The 21,476-nt window shown below is 41.2% G+C and overlaps 1 protein-coding gene across 1 annotated transcript; it reads right to left on the bottom strand.

Annotated features, from left to right (window-relative positions):
- Positions 1 to 5,871: 5,871 nt before the first annotated feature.
- Positions 5,872 to 17,815, bottom strand: LOC121449911 (binder of sperm protein homolog 2-like). The gene is made up of 6 exons (XM_041654571.1): positions 17,785 to 17,815; positions 15,671 to 15,869; positions 9,826 to 9,896; positions 8,277 to 8,309; positions 6,226 to 6,366; positions 5,872 to 6,023 (listed from the first exon to the last, which is right to left on the bottom strand). The coding sequence occupies exons 1-6, from the start codon at positions 17,813 to 17,815 to the stop codon at positions 5,872 to 5,874; spliced, it is 627 nt and encodes a 208-aa protein (XP_041510505.1).
- Positions 17,816 to 21,476: the final 3,661 nt, after the last annotated feature.

Below are 21,476 nucleotides of genomic sequence, written 5' to 3'. Positions count from 1 at the left end.
ACTAACTGATCTTAATTAAGGGAGCCATTTGAGGGTTGGCAAGAGACTTGAATCTAGAAGGGTTCCCAGGTGTCCAAGGAGATGTCCCCAGCTTGTTCCTTGAGCAGCCGAGGATAGGGAACCTGAAATGATCACTAAGGAGGTTGAGCATGACCTTAAGTGTCTTTTGGCCATTTGAACTTCTTCAGTTGAGAATTCTCTGTTCAGATCAGTACCCCATTTTTAATTGGGTTAATTAGCATTTTAAAGTTTAGTTTCTTGAGTTCTTTATATATTTTGGAGATCAGACCTTTGTTTGTTGTGGGGTTGGTGAAGATCTTCTCCCAATCATTAGGTTGCCTTTTTGTCTTAATGACAGTGTCCTTTGCTTTACAGAAGCTTCTCAGCTTTAGGAGGTCCCATTTATTCAATGTTGCCCTTATTGTCTGTGCTACAGGGGTTATACGTAGGAAGTGGTCTCCTGTGCCCATACGTTGTAGACTATTTCCCACTTTCTCTTCTGTCAGGTTCAGTGTGTTCAGATTGATATTGGGATCTTTAATCCATTTTTAAATGACACATAAACATGATGATTCAACATATGTATGGTGTACCATCTGATGTGTTCATGCATGCATATATCTTGTACTGTTTAAAGCAATTCAAACATATCCATCTCTTCAAATATTTAGCATTTCTTTATGATGAACAGTTAAACAACTTTTATTGTTGTTTTTTGGATACATAGTATACCTCTACCCCTCTTTGTAGTTTACCACAGTGTTTTCCTCTCAATAAATTGTTAAGATCAACTTTCCCCATCCTCACTTCTTTCTAGTCTCACTTCCACTTTTTTTACCAACTGGGTTTCTGTGCTTTAAATTTTCTCCCATCACTTAAACATATTATAATTTATTTTTAAACTTTATTTCTATGTTTTATTTAAATAATTTTTAATTTAAATATATTTTGATTATTTTCCCTGCCCTGAAGTCCTTCCATACCCTCTCCCCATCCACTCAAATTTAAGTTCTTTCTCAAAATAAAAAATAAAAACCCAATATAATGATTAAAGCCCCTAAAACCAAGAAAACAAAATAAAATAATACCCAAAAATAAAAAGGAAAAGCAAACAATAAACTTTAACCAAATAAAAGCATGCACACGCACGCACACCCACACACACACACACACACACACACACACACACACACAGAGCTGTGGATCCTATTATATGTTGGTCAACTACTCTGGAACATGAGGCCCTGGAGTAGTTAATAGCTTTATCTTGTATTTTAGCCTTTTTATTACCTTTGATTTCCAGAATTGAATGAGGAACTGTGAACTCCTGGAAATGTTATAATGATTCATTGCCTCTTATCTCTTTTGTTTTATGCATGTATTGGGATAGCTGTGTCTCAATCTCTCCTACCTTTGTGTTTGTGTGTGTTAGATATACATGTGTTCACAGGGATCAGATGCACTTGAGTTTGTATACATGTGTGAATGCCAGAGGTTGATTTTGAATATTTCTCACTGTTTCTCTCCACTTTGTTTTTGAGGCAGCATCTGTTGCTGAACTTGAAACTCACCATTAGAGGTAGGCTGGCTGGCCAGCAAGCCACTTGGATCTGTTGCTTCCATTCCCACTCCCAAGCAGTGCTGAGATTACAGGAATGTTTTTCATGCCTGTTTTTATGCAGATTCTGGGATCCAAACTTAGGTTCTCATGCCTGTCCAGCATACACTTTACCCACTGAGTTGGCTGCTACACAACCTGTTTCTTGCTAGTTCTATTTTCCATTTCTCCCTATCTTTTGGTCTGTTTGTTTCATTTTACACTACTCTTCTTGAAGACTTGTGTGTGTCCCACTGCTACTGAGGGGTGGCATTGACTGTGTAACAATGTGAATCACCTATTTTGTTGTATAGTGTTTTCCTCAAACTCTCCTTCCAGGAAGAAGGGGAGGCTCAGAAGACCCTGGAGGTAAACAAAATGTCACACGTCTCAAAAAGTGGAAATTTGCAAGGTTTGTTAAAGTCCTTTTACAGCTTTATCAAGGATTTAAAAACTGCTAGAGACAATATTATGTCCAGCAAAACTACTGAGAGGACATTCTTGGACCCACTAGAGTTAAAAGTTGGGCAGGAAGTTTCAAGGTGCAGGTTCCATGAGTTGTCGTCACTGTTAAGGTGTGCTTTTCTGCGATACAGCTGATTTGGGGGCAGGAGTGAATCCTTGCTCTTGTAAGTAGCCCCTTACCCATACTCATCTTAGTAGTCACAATAAAAATTAATAAGTTCACCAGATTGGACTTTGGTGTTATCATTACTTTAATTTTTTGTGAGTTCTGAATCTGGAGTAAGTAGGTGTGTGTGTGTGTGTGTGTGTGTGTGTGTGTGTGTGTGTGTGTGTGTGTGTTGTCTCCTCAGGAAAACTCTCTCACACAACAAATGTATGCTTTGACATTTTTTCCAGAAGCAGGATATCCAGATAGACAAGAGCATAGACATTTATTATCATAATACTCCTTAATGACAGAGAATTGTAGCTAGAGAAGCAACCAATGAATCTGTAACTTCTGTCTCTTCAAAAGCACACAGCTTACCTAAAAACTGAAGGGAAGGTAACATGTTAGAATGAATATCTTGGTTCTCCACCCTCCCAATGTCAATGTCTCATTTGTATCCCTTGCTATTAAACAGTCTTGTCTCCTCTTTGATAGGAGATTAGAATAGCATGAGTCCATTTGGCATAATACCAATGGCTTCAGAAGGCTGCACATATTCTTCATTGTAACGGTTTTTGAGGGATGGGGATGTGTACATACACATGTGTGCATGTGTATATATATTTGTGTGTGTGTGTGTGTGTGTGTGTGTGTGTGTGTGTGTGTGTTTGAGAAATGGAGAGAGAGAATATAAGGTAAAGAAGTAGCCGAATATTGATAAGGAGGTTCTGGAAAAAGAGGGGGCAATACAATCAAAACATATTGCATAGAATATTTAAATAAAAATTTTGGAGACTAGACTATAAAATGCTAATTAACCCAATTAAAAAATGGGGCACTGAACTGAACAGAGAATTCTCAGCAGAGGAAGTTCAAATGGCCAAAAGACACTTAAGGTCATGCTCAACCGCCTTAGCGATCAGGGAAATGCAAATCAAAACAACTTTGAGATATCATCTTACACCTGTCAGAATGGCTAAAATAAAAAACTCCAATGATAGCCTTTGCTGGAGAGGCTGTGGAGGAAGGAGTACCCTCATCCATTGCTGGTGGGAATGCAATCTTGTGCAACCACTTTGGAAATCAGTGTTTCGGTTTCTCAGGAAATTTGGAATCAACCTACCCCTGGACCCGGCAATACCACTCCTGGGAATATACCCAAGAGATGTCCTATCATATGACAAGAGCATTTGTTCAACTATGTTCATAGCAGCATTGTTTGTGATAGCCAGAACCTGGAAACAACCTAGATGCCCTTCAATGGAAGAATGGATGAAGAAAGTGTGGAATATCTACACATTAGAGTACTATGCTGCGGTAAAAAAAACAATGACTTCTCGAGTTTTGCATGCAAATGGATGGAAATAGAAAACACTATCCTGAGTGAGGTAACCCAGACCCAAAAAGATGAATATGGGATGTACTCACTCATAATTGGTTTCTAGCCATAAATAAGGGACACAGAGCCTACAATTGGTGATCCTAAAGAAGCTAAGTAAGAAGGTGAACCAAAGGAAAAACATATAGTTATCCTCTTGGCTATGGGAAGTAGACAAAGTTGCCGGGGAGAAAATTGAGATCTTGGGGGTGGGGTGGGATGGGGGTAAGGGGAGATGGGGAGAAAAATGGGAGAAGGGGAGGAAGGGGGGAACTTGGGGAAAAAGGAGGATTGGGATAAAGGAAGGTTGGATAGGGGAGCACGGAAGCACAATTCTTAGTTAAGGGAGCCACCTTAGGGTTGGCAAGAGACTTGAACCTAGAGTGGCTCCCAGGTGCCCAAGCCGAGGTCCCCAGTTAATTCCTTGGGCAGCTGGGGATAGGGAACCTGAAATGACCCTATCCTATAGCAATACTGACAAATATCTTGCATATCATCATAGAACCTTCATCTGGTGATGGATGGAGATAGAGACAGAGATCCACACTGGAACACTGGACTGAGCTCCCAAGGTCCTAATGAGGAGCAGAAGGAGGGAAAACATGAGCAAAGAAGTCAGGACCACGAGGGGTGCACCCCCCCCCCCCTGAGACAGTGGAGCTGATCTATTGGGAGCTCACCAAGGCCAGCTGGACTGTGACTGAAAAAGCATGGGATAAAACTGGACTCTCTGAACATGGCGAACAATGAGAGCTGATGAGACGCCAAGGACAATGGCAAGGGGTTTTGATCCTATGCAATGTGCTGGCTTTGCGGGAGCCTAGCCAGTTTGGATATTCACCTTCCTAGATATGGTCGGAGGACGGAGGACCTAGGACTTACCACAGGGCAGGGAACCCTGACTGCTCTTTGGACTGGAGAGGGAGGGGGAGAGGAGTGGGGGGGGGAGAAGGGTGGGAGGAGGGAGAGAAGGGTGGGAGGAGGGGGAGAAGGGTAGGAGGAGGGGGAGGGAAATGGGAGGCTGGGAGGAGGTGGAAACTTGTTTTTTTTTTCTCATTTTCTCAATAAAAAAATATTAAAAAAATTTAAATGCTAACTGAATAAAAACTGAATATACATCTTGCTTTTTATAATGACATAAAGTTATGCTGTCCACTGTTTGAAAAATCCATCCATCACTGTCAATGTTCAGAAGCTTTGTTTTAATCGGAAGCTTCATATATGGATGATGGATAATCTCTAACCACTTAAAATTTGACAAGCATGCAACAAGAAAGTGAGGGAGATTGATGTATTCATAGGGGAAACCCCCTCAGTGTGTTTTACGTGATGATCAAGCCATGGTGACAAAGAGGAAAGCAGATTCAGTAATATCTTAAAGAGATACGTATCGGTGGAGATGTCTGGGGTGGCACAAGCACCTGTGGAAGAAGGGAGTTCCTGGGAGGAGAGCAGAAAGAATGCTGACGTTTCTCTTGCCGTGTGCTGCTTCAGAGTTTCAGTGAGTATCTATGTCATATTGACTTTGTGACTCAAAACAAGTTTTAAAACTGGAAAACAATGCACGCGTAACAACATGACTAATTAGTAGTCATTGCTAATGTGACTGGATTTGGAATCACCTAGGAAACACACATGCAGGCATGTCAGAAAAGGGTTAACTGAGAAGTAAAAACTCACCTAAATGTGGGCAACAACAGCTCTTGGACTGAAGCCTCAGTCACTAGAAAAAGAAAAAAAAGGAGTGATCCAACTGAGTACAAGCCTCTGTCTGTCTGTCTGTCTGTCTGTCTATCATCTGTCTCTACTGAATGCCGATACAATGCGATCAGCTGACTCGAGTTCTACCCCACCACCCCTTCTTTCCATACCACCGCTGGCTGTGTTCCCTCAAACCAGGAACCTGAGAAAACCGTCCCTCCTTTGTTGAGTTGTTTTCATCATGTGTTTTGTCACAGCAATGACAAAGGTAAGCAATGCCCGTGCCATTATAATAATGAAACAACATTAGACACCAGAACATTAGCTTTGCCCATGGTCCAGTACACTTGTTCTGTTTGTGGCCACGTTTGTGCTGCAAAGCTGAGCTGAATATTGGTGACCAGTACCACACACTCTGATAAACCTGCTGTACTCAACAGGAGATACTTCACAGGAAAAGTCTACTGCCCCCTGACTAAGTCATAGCAGGAGGAGACAGAGATCTAAGATTCCCCATCCATCAACCTAATGTCTTGCTCCTTTCGCAGCTCATAGGACATTGTTCCACCTTCTCCCATCATCTTACTTGTAAGGAGAGCATTGCTTCCATTTCCTATCTCTGTTGTAGTTGTCAGTCAATGAACACCAACTCCGATTCAAAATGTAGCCTTGCTTGGTGCATTCGTTAATGGACTTTTTTCCAAGTTGGAAAGGGAAGATACATATTGGAGGATCTGCATAAAAAGATGGGTAAGGGGTAAACTATGAATACTGTCCTCAAATTAAGCCATGCTGAAAAAACATTGAGCTTTTTTTCTATGATTTTTTTTTTATGTAGGAAAGACCATTTTCTGAAATCTAAAACATTTTCTCCAGATTCTACACACTGTCTCTCGGGTCCTGAATAACTAATATATACCTTTATAGGACTCTCACCAAATGCTTTGCAGTATCTCCACCTTCCTTGGAAATAATAATCAAGGGAGCACCAATCAAAGTCACTGTGAACAGAGATGCAGCTGTGGTAGACTACCTCATTATAGATGAACGGAAAAGTACAGTTTTGCGCAGGAAATTCTGGAGAAGAGAACAATTTCAAAATTTAAAAGATGCTCAAGATGGGAAATGAGTTTATTGTATTATCTTTTGTTTCTTTGATTCCAGGTTCTCATTAGGCTGACCTTGGCTGGCCTACAACTTGCTATCTAGACCAGGCTGGCCCTTAACTCAGAGATCCACCTGCCTCTGCCTCCTGAGTGTTAGCATTAAAAGCATTCACTAAGATGCTTAGCAGGAATTGACTTTTTAATTTTTGTATTTCATTTAAATTTTAAGCAAAATTTCACTCCTGTAACGTAGTCTGTCTTAGAATCTGGAGCCAAGACTGGCCTCTAACTCATGTCAGTCCCCCTGCCTCACCGTTCCCAGCTGGAACTTGATTTTAAAATGTTCATTTCAGTGAGGCACGGTCCTGCTCTCCCAGAATGCCTGCATACAGCTGCAGCTAGTGTCACTTGCTACCTTTCCTGTTTGTGACAGAAAATACCAGCAAATCTCCAACAGTGTCAGAGATTTCCTCAGTGGGAGGTCCATTAGCAGTGAGAGACTTCATTTCCAGAGCTCATAGTCTGGAACCTTTCCTATCATCTGTTCCTCTGATTTACTAATGCGATCCCCAAACATCTCTCCAGTCCCCCACCACCATCTACAAGCATTGGCATCACTTATAATTTTCTCTGCCCTGTCTGCAACAATAGCATCTTCGCCTTCTCCATATGCACTGCTCCACTCTGAAGGACCTGAGCTCACTCATATCATAAACTGAGCCATACAGACGACCCACTGACATTCTCTTGTTCTTAAAAGAAGAAAAGGTTTTGGCATTGCTTATCTTTCCTTATAAAAAATCCGAATCTTTTCAGGATAATTCCTAACTCATTCTAAATATTTATCCACATACCCACAGATAAGTGCAGTTCTTCCCTTCATCAAAGACACTTCTTTTGGCAACAGAGACCATTACAGAAAACCACAACTGGTCAAAAAACAAAGAACAACTGATCATGAGGTTCCCATTCCCAGTAGATACATCTATAACACAGCTTCATCACAGAAGACCCGGGGAAAATTGTGGAAGAAGAACAGAAAAATTGTAAGAGTCAGAGGACCAGATACTCTACTGTGAGATTGTGTCTCCTAGAAATGAAAGGAAAGCTTCGCCCACGATAGCTCAACAATATAGTTGCCTAAACAAGACCTGAGCAAGGACAACAATAATGGACATGCTAACACAGAAGGGGAAAATATCACTGAACCTCACCCCTAGTCAAAAAACTATAGGAAACTAAAGGATGCTGAGAGTGGGAGAAATAGTTTTTTTTTTCTCATAGAGGAGTCTCCTACTTGATTATCCAATACCAAGTGGTCAGCCCTAAAATCATGTACATGCATGCATCCCTGTACAGATGCAGCAAGCTATGACTATATATGTAAGAATATATAAGTTATATATTACAGAAGAGGAGGGCAGGAATTTGAGAGTAATATAGAGGGAACATTGGAGAAGTTAGAGAATGGAAAGGAAATAAAGGGAAGTAATGCAATATTTTTAAAAGATAAAAATTTTAGATAATATTTGTAAAAAGATGGTTTTATTAATCACATTAATGACCTTGATTTAATGACTCATATGAACCAATATAAAAACATCAAAGTTGACTCCATACATGCATAATAACTATTTGCCAAAGAAAAGAGAATAAACTATCAAGTACAGAAATGCACATAGTGCCTTATCAAAGTCCCAATGGGTAAAAAGTGCCTTTCTTGAGTGACAAGTGAGTTCTTTAATATTGTTTAGCTGATGTGACCCAGGGAATCCTCTTAGGTCAGAAAAAGTTTCCATGGCAGGAAAGTGTGCACCTCTTACTCTTTGAGGGGTGGAAGCTGACATTTAAGATGCTGCTAGATAGAGGTTTCTTTCTTACCTTCCTCTGGGGGGTGTAAATAGGGAATCAAGTCTAAAAGACAAAAAAAAAATAATTGGTAAAATGTAAGCCACCTTCTAAAGCACTGCATATTCAGAATGACTATCATCTCATCAAGCTTGGGTTGTATATCTGCCCAGGAAATGTCACTGCAAGCTTTGGAAAGCCAGGAAGCTCCATCCACTCAGATGTGAGTTCTCACTCTTTTGATGTCTTCCCTGGAGTAGGCTAAAATCATTCCATGGAACACAGGAGGGAAATAAAGCCCTGACAGCAAGTGATGTGACTCCCTTGGTCAAAGAGAGTAAATATCACATCATGACTAAGTATGCTTTCATTTTGACCTCTAGCCTTTCTCAGTCCTTACTTGCTCTGAATTCTCCCCCTCCAGCCTTCAACCCCTCTCTTCTACCTATCTGTTTTCAGTCCTTTCTTAAATACAGCTACTCCTCCTTGTCATAGACAAGAGTTACTTAGATACTATATTAAAGCATTCCACATTGCCTGATTCTTCCTCTTTAGATCTCTGATAGCGAGAATCTAAATCCTTTCTAAGAGATGAGGATATGGTTCAGTTGGTTGAGTGCCTGCATAACATTCACAAAGAAGCCCTGAGTTTGATCCCAATAACATATAAACTGACTAGGGATAGTGGCGCTCATCTGTAATCTTGGCACTCAGAAGATAGAAACTGGGAAATCAGGAATTTAAGGTTATCTTCATCTACATGGTGAGCATGAAATCTATTTGGACTCCGTGAGACTCCTTCAAAACAAACTACTACTACAACAAAATGTTCTGCCTCTCTCTTCATTAGACACAGTACCCCACGCTCTGTGCTCTTCAAGCTACCATGCACAGCAAGTCCAAATTTCTCTAGGACTCTGCATTCCTGTGGACACAGCTGCAAGATGCTGGCCACTCTACAGGAACTCCTCTGCCCTTCCTGATTAACCCTCACAACTACACCATAAGATGAGACCCCTTGTTCTGCATTGAGGTTACTTGTTTTCTAAGGATGTCATTCATATGGTTCAAATTACAAATGACTTATAAAAAAAATCCACATGAAAATTCTCCCACCAAACTTGAGCCCAGTCTCTCTGAAATCTGCCCCACAGGCAGCCCATGTAGTGTGTGTTTGAAACTTACAGACACTGACAGTCAACAGCCAGCTAGGAAGGCATTAATAGACCATCCTAATGCAAAGAATCTCTAAGTCCATACACTATTTATTTTAGAACTTGTTTCCTTAAAAACAGACTTTGCAAAAATTTTAAAAACAACCTGTAATAGTATCCCTGTTTCATGAAGGCATTTTTATCACTCTACAGATGTTGAAACTAGGGCTTCCTTCCATGTAAAGTCACCTATTCTGTGCTCACTCAACCAAGGAGGGAAAGAACGAACAATAGTTCAATCCACAGCTCTCCACCCTCTGCTTCCTGTACTGAAAAGATGTCATGGACTGTTGATTTCCAGCCTTTCTCAATCCTTACTTGCTCTGGGTTCTCCCACTTCAATTCTTACCCCTTCTTTTCCACCTCACCTGCATCCAGTCCATACATGCAGACAGCTAACAACAGCCAGCCCACAAGATGTCTCATCACCTCTAGTTGCCTGCAGAAGGCACACACAGGAGCAAACCTTGCCTCTGACTTTATACTCTCCCTTTCTGCTCCTCCTACTCTGTCTTCTCACACAAACTTCCTCCACAGTGAATTCCCTTTGTCCTAAATGGCGTAAAATGATTCAACATCTATCTTAGAATGTTCCTTGCTGTCATTCTGAAAGTGTTGTTTGCTCTGTAGGGGAGCTTTGGCTTTTCCAACATGAAAGCCAATCTTTGAAAATCTTACAACTTTAAAAGATGTAGTCTGTGTGTTCTTCTGGGTTCTTTGGAAATTAAACATGTAGATATAATAGTATTTATTCTACATAGCACCACGCGGGTGCATTTGAGATTGCATCCAACTCTTGTCTGATTTCTTTTTTAAAAAAATAATTTATTTTTATTTTATCCACATTGGTGTTTTGCCTGCATGTATGTCTGTATGAGAGCGTTGGACCCCCTGAAGCAGGAGATACAGACAGTTGTGAGCTGCCATGTGGGTGTTGGGAATTGAACCCGGATCCTCTGAAAGAGCAGCAATGCTCTTAACCACCGAGCCATCTCTCCAGCCCCACTCTTGTCTGATTTCAAGAGCAATAATTAACCAATAATTTGTCCTTGGGGATCAGGAAAGAAGAAAGAAGAGGAGAGAGAAAGAGGGAGGATGGGAAAAGATGGGAATGGAGAGAGGAAGGTTAACAGTGAGGGAGATGTTTAGAATTTGAACACCAAAACTGAAGTAGATGTCTCCATTGCAACTGACTTGGTGTACTTCAAGATAATCCAAAACAAACAACAAATGGTCTTAAAGCCCAATCATGGTAAAAAGTGGGATTAACAGTCATTAGCCACCAACTGTCTATAAAGAAATCAGGGATTCTTTTTTCAAACATTTTTTCTGTTGTAACCATATGTAAACATGAGGGGAAATGCTGATAAAGGCACAGAATCTGAAGATGAGTTTCAAAAACATAGGCTTTTTATACTTTGACTAAACTAATGTAAAGGCCATAAAGCCCCTCCAATGTTGCCATGGATAACAAATATCCTTATCAGATACAATTAAGAAACACACAGGCTAGCAGTGCTTCTTGAACACACCCTTAGAAGTCTCATCACATGTGGGATCCTGTACTTGATTCCACTAGGGCCAAAGACTTAGAAACTGGGGACCAAAGAGTCAAATCATCCATTAAAACTAAGTGTCTCATGAATAAGTGAAAAGTCATGGGTTCCTTTCAAGCATCCTTAGCAGAACTATCTAGCTCATCTCCACCCCAGAGTCCCCGAGATCTTACAGGTTAAAGATCTTTATAGTGCGCCCACTCACTGAGACAGTGGGGCTGATATAATGGGAGCTCACTAAAGACAGCTGGACGGGGACTGATGGAGCTTGTGATCAAACCAGACTCTCTGAATATGTTGGACAAGGAGGGCTGACTGAGAAGCCAAGGACAATGAAGGCTTATGAGAAGCCAAGGACAATGGCACTGGGTTTTGATCCTACTGTGTGTACTGGCTTTGTGGGAGCCTAGTTTGTTTGGATGCTCACCTTCCTAGACCTGGATGGAGCGGGGAGGACCTTGGACTTCCCACAGAGCAGGGAACCCTGACTGCTCTTTGGACTGGAGAGGGAGAGGGATGGGGGGAGGGAAATGGGAGGAAGGGAGGAGGTGGAAATTTTTAATTAAAAATAAATAAAGAAAAAAAAGAACACCTGATCTTCTCACAGTCATTGGAAATGCCATTTCTCCTTCGGAAATAATTGACTTAATGCCAGTTACAACTTAGCTCACATGTGTGAAAAAAGCAAAGAATCCCAGTCCAAGAGACAAAAGTTATTTTTGGAGCCTAATTTGGGAGGAAAATTGTTACTATTTTAGTTAATTCTTGCTCACTATTTTCCATCATAGCACAATCTCCAATCAGAGCTATCACAGTCCATCTCCAGTATTACACACATCTCCAGTAATGAAAGGTTCCGGTTCATATCCCTTATTAATAGAGTGTGGTAAGTGGTTGGGAGTAAGCTGCTTTTTACCTTCTTTATTGAAGAACATTCTTCTAATCCTCCTTACTGTGTCATAACTTTTCCAAAAGAAAATAGACATATATGCCCCTGAATATTCATGCAGTTATGCAAATTCTGACAAATGTGTGCATAGTGAATGAAGAGTGGTCAAAAGTGCCTTGTTATGCATGCTGAAGGACACTGTGATCAAAGGACAGAGCACCTCACCCTCTGGAAAGACTGTGATGGACATCAGAAAGAACCCATTATTCCTTTATGTCTCAACTGAATAGTTATTATGTCCTAAGGCTATTGTCACTTGTGCTAAAGAGAAAGCTTTCCAATTTTCTCAGAACCAAGGCTGCTATCTAGCCTACAGCATTTGGTGTATTGAAGCAAGTTTGAAAGAAAAGTTTTACCCAAGGTCAAAAACCTACAGAAAGGCAGAGATAGACTTGGATCTTAGAGCTACTATGTATATACCCCAATTTCAGGCCAGTAAAAATTACCAATGATTCTGATACACAGGGAATCAATAGAGACTCCATTTTTGTGTGTAACATAAAAACAAAGAGATACAATAATGAGTTTGCATTTTTACTGTCTATAGAACCTGTAAGCCTGTGTCCTCCTTAATGGAATGTTCTGTTTGAGAAAGAATGGGCAGGAGTAGGAGGGAGAACTGTGTTTGGAATGGAAGAAGAAGAAAAAGAAGGAGGAGGAGGAGGAGAAGGAGGAGGAGGAGGAGGAGGAGGAGGAGAAGAAGAAGAAGAAGAAGAAGAAGAAGAAGAAGAAGAAGAAGAAAAAGAAGAAGAAGAAGGAAGAAAGGAAGGAAGGAAGGAAGGAAAAGAATTTCCTAAATCTACAACAGTCATGCTAGAACCACTGAGAGGTACTGGAGAAAAGAAGGAACAAAACACTGAAGAGAAATAAGTCAAAAGACTAGGAGAGGACTCCCTGACTAAACTTGCTATGGAAAGATGATGTCCAGAGTTCAGATCTTCAATGCCTACATAGTAAAAATGCCTGGCAGAAACAGTGGATCACTTGCACTTCCAGTGATGAATTGCTGAGCTCTGAGTCATGTGAGAGACTCTGCTTTTAAAAAATATACATTTTAACTAAAATAGAATTACGTTGTAAGGGTCAAAGAAGTCTATATTTACAGGAAATGGAGACCATCACAGAATACAGAAACCCACAAGTAGACACAATGAAAACATCAGGAATCCTGGGGATCCCAGCCTCAATGAATACATCTACATCACATTCCTTCATCTATAGAACAGGGAACATTGTGGTAGAGGGGTGGGAAGATTAGAAAAACCAAAGGACCAGGATATCTACTGTGAAACTATCTCCTAGTAATGGCAGTGGAACAAGAGCAGTGTCAATAGACATGCTAGTGCAGAAGAGGAAGTTTTCACAGGTCCCCCAACCACAGGCAACTGGGGACTGCTGAGAACAGGAAAGCTAACCTCTCCCTGAGACCTTGTTTTAAAGTAAAAGGTTGAGAGTGACCAAAGTGGACACCTGCTGTTGTCCTCTGTCCTCTCCACACACATGCACACAGACATGCACTCCATACAGATATACATAGACAAAAATTAAACCCAGCAGAACACAATTCAAGCTTCACAGTTCTTTGGTATCAAGAGGAAGCTGAAGCATCCAAGGTAAAACCAAAATGGCAGTCTCCACTCCAGACAAACCTCGAGCTCTTTTGGGCCTTGCAACAAGGTGCATATTTTTAATGAGATGGTAATTCCTGTGGTGAATGAGTCGGCAGTGGGCAGAAATCTTACTTTGTCGTTCTATACAATTCAAGGAGCATCTAGTGACATCTTCACAGTGAATCTGCTGTTTAAAACTGAACTTCTCCAGGAATTTGAGACAGAGAACTACAAATACAGGAGCCTGGACTCAGCCTGATACAGCCACAGGAGAAGACAGAAACCTAGGACACAGTTATAGAGAGCAGGAGGGCTGGATGCTGTCAAGTCAATAAACAGCAGGTAGTAGGAGCTCAGTTCAAGGACTGAAGTATATAAGGAAAGGTATCCAATATACAGTATATAAGAAAGGGTATATAATACCAAAGATAAGGTATATTAGATACGAGATAAGGCATATAAGAAAAGCCTTTCTCCTCATGGCCAGACAATCTCCTCAAATGAGAATAACTATTTTTCTAGCTCTGTGCCTGAGGTCAGTGGGTGGAACAACCTCTAGAGACACTTGTCTGCCATACATGCCTGCAGAGTAGAAAACCCTGAAGGTCTAGCTGTAATATCTGCAGCTGCATCCCTCCAGCGGGGATATCCACATCTGCAGGAATTGGGGGAATTATGATGACAGGGCTTCCAACCATGTGGGTGTCAGTGCCTTTGCTTCTCACATTCCCAACACGCCCAGAAGAAATGTCCCCTTATTCAAATGTCAACCCAACCCAGGAGGTACAGTCAGAGTCTCTCTTGTGAGAAAATCTGCCCAAGTCCAGAGACAACACAAGCTCATTTGGGCCAGTAGAGGGCACTGTGGCACAAAGAAGTGGCCATATTAGAGCCAAGTCATGTCTCTAACAAAGTCCAATGCAGGCTCAGCAACAAGTGTAAACTACCCAACACACAAAAGCCAAAAAGTTCAACTGTCCTTCCTCCTGCCCAATTAACTGTCAGTCTCCAGTCTTCGAAGACTCAAAAAAAAAAAAAAAACTGGGCTAACAGTTCTTTACTTCTTTGATTCTTTTTAAATTTTTCTTTCTTTCTTTTTTAACTTCACCTCTGGTGTTTTCCTTATCCATCTCTTTACTACATTTTTCGAAGTATATTCACTTAACTGCATTTTAAAGGTTTGTAATTTTTATTCTACTTCAATCTTTTTAGAATTTTTATTTATGTGTATGTGTGTTTTGTCTGCATGTAGTCTCTGCACCATGGGCCTGCAGTGCCCACAGAGACCAGATGAGGGCATCAGATCCCAAAGACTGGAATATCAGATGGTTGTGCCTGAGAACTGAACGTAGGTCCTTTGTAAGAACAAGAGCTCTTTCAGACCTAGGCCAGCTGGCCTTGGTGAGATCCCAATAGAACATCCCCATTGTCTTAGTGTGTGGGTGCACCCCTCGTGGTCCTGAGTTCCTTGCTCGTGCTCCGTCTCCTTCTACTCCTGATTTGGACCTTGAGATTTCTGTCCGGTGCTCCCATGTGGGTCTCTGTCTCTGTCTCCTTTCATCGCCTGATGAAGGTTAATATTCCTGAGGATGCCTATGTGTTTGTCTTTGGATTCACCTTATTTAGCTTCTCTAGGAACATGAATTATAGTCTGAAAAAGCATGGGATAAATCCGGACTAGCTGAACATAGCGGACAATGAGGAATACTGAGAATTCAAGAACAATTGCAGTGGGTTTTTGATCCTACTGCACGTACTGGCTTTGTGGGAGCCTAGGCAGTTTGAATGCTCACCTTACGAGACCTGGATAGAGGTGGGCAGTCCTTGGGCTTCCCACAGGTCAGGGAACCCTGATTGCTCTTCGAGCAGATGGGGGGGGGGACTTGATCGGGGAGGGGGAGTGAAATGGGAAGCAGTTGTGGGGATGAGGCAGAAATCCTTAATAAATAAATAAATTTAAAAAATTAAAAAAAAAAAGAACAAGAGCTCTTCACCACTGAATCATCTCTCCAGTCCCCTACCTCTTTTCTCTGTTTCACTTGAAAATGTAAGCCCAGTCACCACTGCCCAGGTTTCTCAGCATTCACAGCTTCCAAACCCTGCCAAAAAGGTCCAGTAAGCTCTGCTTACAGAATTATCAGGATGTGCCGGGTCACAGCCACACATGAGTAAAGTTTCCCACGTAACGTTTCTCCCGCATAACGTTTCCCACAATCTATAGTCCAGGTGAGCAGCATAATGGCAGCAACGACCCCGCTCCTGGGGACCAATCTCTGATAGTAGCTGCTTTTTCATTGCTGCAACAAAATATTTAACAGAATAAATTTAGAGATAAAGGGATTTATTCTGACTCATAGGTTTGGGGTGTGTGTGTGTGTGTGTGTGTGTGTGTGTGTGTGTGTGTGTTACGGTGGTTTAAATGATGTGTATCCCCTATTCTCTGACATTTGAATATATTGTCAACAGTTTGTGGCACTGTTTGGGGAGGTTTGGGAGATGTGATCTTGCTTGGAGGAAGTATGTCATTGGGGACAGACTTTGAGGTTTCAAAAGATTTGGTCTATTCCCAAGTTTCTTCTCTCTGCTTCCTGTTTGTGACTTGAGATGTGAGCTCTCAGCTTCTGCTCCTGCTGCCAATCCTTCATTCAGCCATCATGGACTCTAAACCTCTGGCATATTGTAATAGGCTCAATTAAACTCTTTATTTTATAAGTTGCCTTCATTGTGTTGTCTTCTCTCAGTAATAGAAAACCAGCGGATATAAGTGTTTTTCCCACATGTATCTTAGCGCACCATGTGTGGGACACTTTTGGAAGCCAGAAAAAAGTGGAGTCCCCTGACACTGGAAGATACAAATGACTGTGAGCTGCCATGCAGGTGCTTGGAACTGAACATGGGTCTTCTGAGAGATCGGTAAATGCTCTCAACTCTTGAGCCTTTTCTCCTGCCCATTTACTCACAGCATTCAGTCCACTGCGATAAGGTAGAACACTGAGATCAGCTGTAGCTATGGAAAAAGGAGCATGAAACAGCTAGTAGCCTTGTGTTCACCGTCAGTAAACAAAAAAATGAGTTCTAGTGTTCCATTCACTTCTTTTTCTGTCGTCAGTCTACCGCCCCAACCCATGGAGCGGTGCTACTCTCATTCAAGGTAAGTCTTCTCTCAGCAGAGTTGTCCTATAGAAATGGTGAGGCAAAGTAATATAGGTTGACATCAGCCAGTCCAACAAATATGAAAAATTACAACCAACTTCTCTTCACAGGTCAATTAATAAGCACTCACTAGGCAATTACAAATCTCTTGCCTGCCTCAGAAACAGGTACTCTTTCCATTCGATTCGCAGTTCCTGGAGGGGTGATTATAATATTTATACAGAATTGTTATATGAATATCAATAGATCGTGAATGGTGTGGGAAGTTCTTCTGTATATGTGTTGCTTTTATTGGTTAATAAAGAAGCTACTTTTGGCCAATGGCTTAACAGAATATAGCCAGGCTGGAAGAAGATATAGATATAGATATAGATATAGATATAGATATAGATATAGATATAGATATAGATAGATATAGAGAGCAAGAGAGAGAGTATGCAGACTCAAAGAGACACCATGGAGCCACCAGAAGAGAATGACGTGAGCTGTCAGCCTTGCTGGTAGTCCACGAGCCTTGTGGTAAAATATAAAACTATTGAAATGGGTTAATTCTAGATGTAAGAGCTAGATAGCAATACGCTTAAGTAATTGGCCATGCAGTGATTTAAATAATACAGTTTCTGTGTGATTTTTTTCAGGAGTCTGGGCAGCTGGGAAACAAACAAGCAGCCTCCTACTACAAGTGAATACAAGGCACAAAGCACTTTGTCTTAGGTGTTGAATAGAATCTACTTGAGGAAATGTGAAACTTACTCTTACTTGGTATTTCCAAGAAATAATCCAACCACACAGTACATGGTCTTTCACTATCCAGGAGCTTGTGACCAAAAAGCTAGTCCCCTAATGGGGGAAACAGAAAGAATAAAATGGGGCTTAATCACAGAAAAGCTAAGCAAGGGTAACATATATCAACAAACATCCTATCAGCTCAGTTATCCCATTCAAGAATTGTGACCACAACTCCACTGACTTCAGATCCTCCATCAGAGCTTGGTGGTGTGGTTGATGCTGGCTAGATCCTTGGAATTTGTCTCAGGGAAAAACTTGTGCCTTCCCTACTGCTCCCCAGAAAAAGAGACTCCACCGACATTGTCAACAGATGCAAGAGACACTATCAAAAATCATGGTGATTTCAGACTCAAGGAGTCAGGCCAATGCTTGAGAAGGCACATGATGAAAAATTGAGCACACTCTTTGATGGCTTAGGACTCCTGATTCTTGGAACAAAATGTTACCCAGTGATCATATGCAACTTCCTTAGACAGTAACCATCATGAGCCCTGGTACATGCCTCCCAGGAAAAGCTGGCATGCACCACACCATCTCATGTTTCCCATGCAATAGCAGGTAGTTATGAAGTGGAAAGTCTCTCCTGACATGGACCCTGATATTTCTTCATTATCTATCTGTACATCTCTCCATGATACTAAAGTTTGTTGAACCGTGTACATTATTCATATGTAGCTCCTCCATGTGTTTGGATCTTGATCCAGATAGCACAGCTATGTTGGCCTTCAACACTCCCCAGTAATCATTTCCTTCATTATTTCATGAATGCACACTACTTTAAACAAAATTGTAAGACAAAGGTGAGAGAGGGGGTGGGGGGAATTTGGAAGACTCTAAGGAGACGTTTCTTTCATAGTAGGAGGCTCCAGTACAATTCATGGTTGGTTGTCTCTGTTGTCTTAGCTCATATGGGATCAGAATACCATTGCAAGTAACACATGGTGAAGAACTACTCACTTCATGTGGCATCAACAGAGAGAGGAAGGATGGCCGGGTGGTGGTGGCACGTGGTTTTAAGCCCAGCACTCAGAAGGCAGAGGCAGGCGGATCTCCATGAGTTTGAGGCCAGCCTAGTCTGCAAGAACTTGTTCCAGGACAGGCTCCAAAAGCTACACAGAGAAACCCTGTCTCAAAAAAATATCAACAAAGAGAAGCAAGAAGGGACTTGTCTATCAACATCACCCTCAGGGGTTCTCTGCCAATAAATGAACTTTAGAAAGCTCCACCTTCTAAAGGTTTTACCACCTCCCAGTTGGATTGCAGGTTTACCACTGAGACTTTAACTCACAGGACTCTAGAAGACATGTAAAATCTAAAACACAGTCCCCAGGCGTGATGAATGACAACTTGAATCCCAGAACTGGGGAGGCTGAGGCATGAGGATTGCCAAGAGTTTGACACCAGATTTGGCTACATAGTAAGCTAATGAGTTAGCCTAAGCTACAGAATGAGTTCCTATCTAAATACTTGTGGATAAAAATTCAAACCTTCACAGATAATAAATTCTATTATTATTTCATTTCTAGTTGGAGAAGCTTAGTCACAGAAACTCATAATACACTTATTATGCATGATTTTTAATTTTTATTTATTCATTTAATAGACACGTGTCCTAGTAGGTCTTTATTGCTGTGTTACAAACTTTGACCAAAAGTGGCCTGTGGGTTGAATGGCTTAGTTGTCTTACAGGTTACAGTTTGTCATCAGGGGAAGTCAAGGCAGGAGCTAGAGTCAGGAACTGAAGCAGAAGTCATGGAGGAGTGCTGCTTACTGGCTTGATCCTCATGAATTTCTCAGTTGGATTCCTTATATCACTTAGCAACCACCCCTACAGTGGTCTGGGCCCTTCTATGTCAACCATTACTCAAGAAAATGCCCTGTATTTTTGCCAACAGGCCAGTCTGAGACTCATTATCTCCACTGAGGTTTCTCTTCACAGATAAGTCTTGCTCTTGTTAAACTGACCAAAAATTAATCAGGACACCCTGTTCTCTCTCTGTGTCTCTCTGTTTCTCTCTGTCTCTCTGTCTCTCTCTCTCTCTCTCTCTCTCTCTCTCTCTCTCTCGCTCTCTCTTTCTATCACTGTCTGCTGTCTCTGCTCACTCTGTATGCTCACTCTTTCTGTGTGCTCGCTATCTCTCTCTGTGTGTGTGTGTGTGTGTGTGTGTGTGTGTGTGTGTGTATCTGTGTGTGTATGTCAAATTGCAGGAATCAGTTCTCTCCTTCCACCCTGTGGGTCATCGGGATGGAACTCAAGTCATTAGACTTGACTACAGGTGTCTTTACCCACAAAGTCATCTCACTGAATCTACTATATGCCATTTCTTTAAGGTAGGAAATAATAGAGTAGGGATCCAAGATCATCTGAATGAGAAACTAATACAAAAAAAGTAAAATCTAGTAATGTCGAGCATGAATTGGACAACTTCTGTATATAGATTAAATCTCCCCTTACATCTAACATCACATCTGTAGCTGAGTAGATGGGGGTGGTATTACAGTTTTAAAAATTTAGTGAAAGTTTTATTCTGGTGGAGGCTGACTAATAAATATGTCTATTGGTAGCTGCTAGAGATAAGTAATTTTCCAATTGGTACATTTTCTTCATTTCAGCTGATATCAATCTTCATATCTTTTATGGCCTTTTAAAATATTCAAAAATTATACATAAACATATGTAAGATGTGTAGTCTGCCATTTTAAAAATTTCATACATATGTCAGTGTGGTAATTTGAATAAAAATGACCCCCATTATCCCTAGGGAGTGGTACTATTAGAAGGTGTGGCCTGCTTAGAGTGACAAGGGAGGTGTGTTACTAGGGGGCGGGCTTTGGGCTCTGCTGTCTCAAATGCTTAAGCCAGTCTCTTCCTGTTTCCTTCAGATCCAGGTGGAGAATTCTCAGCTCCTTCCCCAGCACCATGTCTGCCTGCTTAACAACTACCATGCTTCCTGCCATGGCAATAATAGACTAAATCTCTGAAACTGTAAGCCAGTTCCAACTAAATGTTTTCTTTTGTAAGAGTTGCTATAGTTGAACCTGACAGTGGTGGTGCACATCTTCAATCCCAGCACTTGGGAGGCAGAGGCAGGCAGATCTCTTGAGTTTGAGGCCAGCCTAGTCTACAAGAGCTAGTTCCAACACAGGCACCAAAGCTACAGAGAAACCTTGTCTCAAAAAAAAAGTTAAATAAATAAACAAATAAATAAGAATTGCTGTGATCATGGTGTCTCTGCACAGCAATAGAAACTCAAACTAAGATAGTATTATTATTTCATATTTTACTGACTAAATTTTTATTCATATTTTCATAAATTATTTCATATTTTACTGACTAGTATTTCAAATCTTTTACAAATCACCCCAAACAGTTTTATTTATTTATTTATTTGTTTGTTTGTTTATTTATTTAAGGATTTCTGCCTCCTCCCCGCCACCGCTTCCCTTTTCCCTCCCCCTCCCCCGATCAAGTTACTTTATACTTACCAACCAATAACACCTTATGGGAAACTCCTGATTCCCATGAATCTCTGGAATCATAGAGTAGCCACTTGTGGCTTCTTGCCTAAGAAAATAGACTCTCCCAATGTTATAAAAGATACAAGATATACTACCAAAATTATTTTAATAGCAACCTTGTGGAAGAAGGCCTGCATTTAAGGAGGCAAGTGAGTAGAGAGAGAAAGCAGACATACTATTAGATGCCTCAGGGACTCCTTCTCCTTGGCACAAAACCTTACTAGGGACCTCCCATGCTTACTTATAACTGCTTGGTCAGTGTCCATCACAAGCCCTACTAGGAGAAACTGGCATCAATCTCCCCATGACATACTTACAAAGAACTTCATCAACCACACTCCCTGTGCATAGGTGAATCGTTAAAAAGTAGAAAGTCTTTCTTGGCATGAATTCTAATAGTTATCCATTATCCATTTGTACATCTCTCTAGGGTAATGAAGTTT

The sequence above is a fragment of the Microtus oregoni genome, unplaced genomic scaffold, assembly GCF_018167655.1.
Source record: "Microtus oregoni isolate MIOR12 unplaced genomic scaffold, Mior012 000006F_ref0000085, whole genome shotgun sequence".
NCBI classification, from domain to species: Eukaryota; Metazoa; Chordata; class Mammalia; order Rodentia; family Cricetidae; genus Microtus; species Microtus oregoni.
Note: the sequence above shows the minus strand (reverse complement) of the source record. Positions and strands in the feature narration are given on the sequence as shown.

What these genes read in the sequence shown, in the direction of transcription:
- LOC121449911 (XM_041654571.1), bottom strand. Translation starts at nt 17,815, where the DNA reads ATGTCGGTGGAGTCTCTTTTTCTGGGGAGCA. An exon ending in GTCTCTTTTTCTGGGGAGCA is followed by an intron (nt 15,870 to 17,784) that starts GTAGGGAAGGCA and finishes ATTTTGTTGCAG; the next exon opens with CAATGAAAAAGCAGCTACTA. An exon ending in TACTGGACCTTTTTGGCAGG is followed by an intron (nt 9,897 to 15,670) that starts GTTTGGAAGCTG and finishes TGCCTTCTGCAG; the next exon opens with GCAACTAGAGGTGATGAGAC.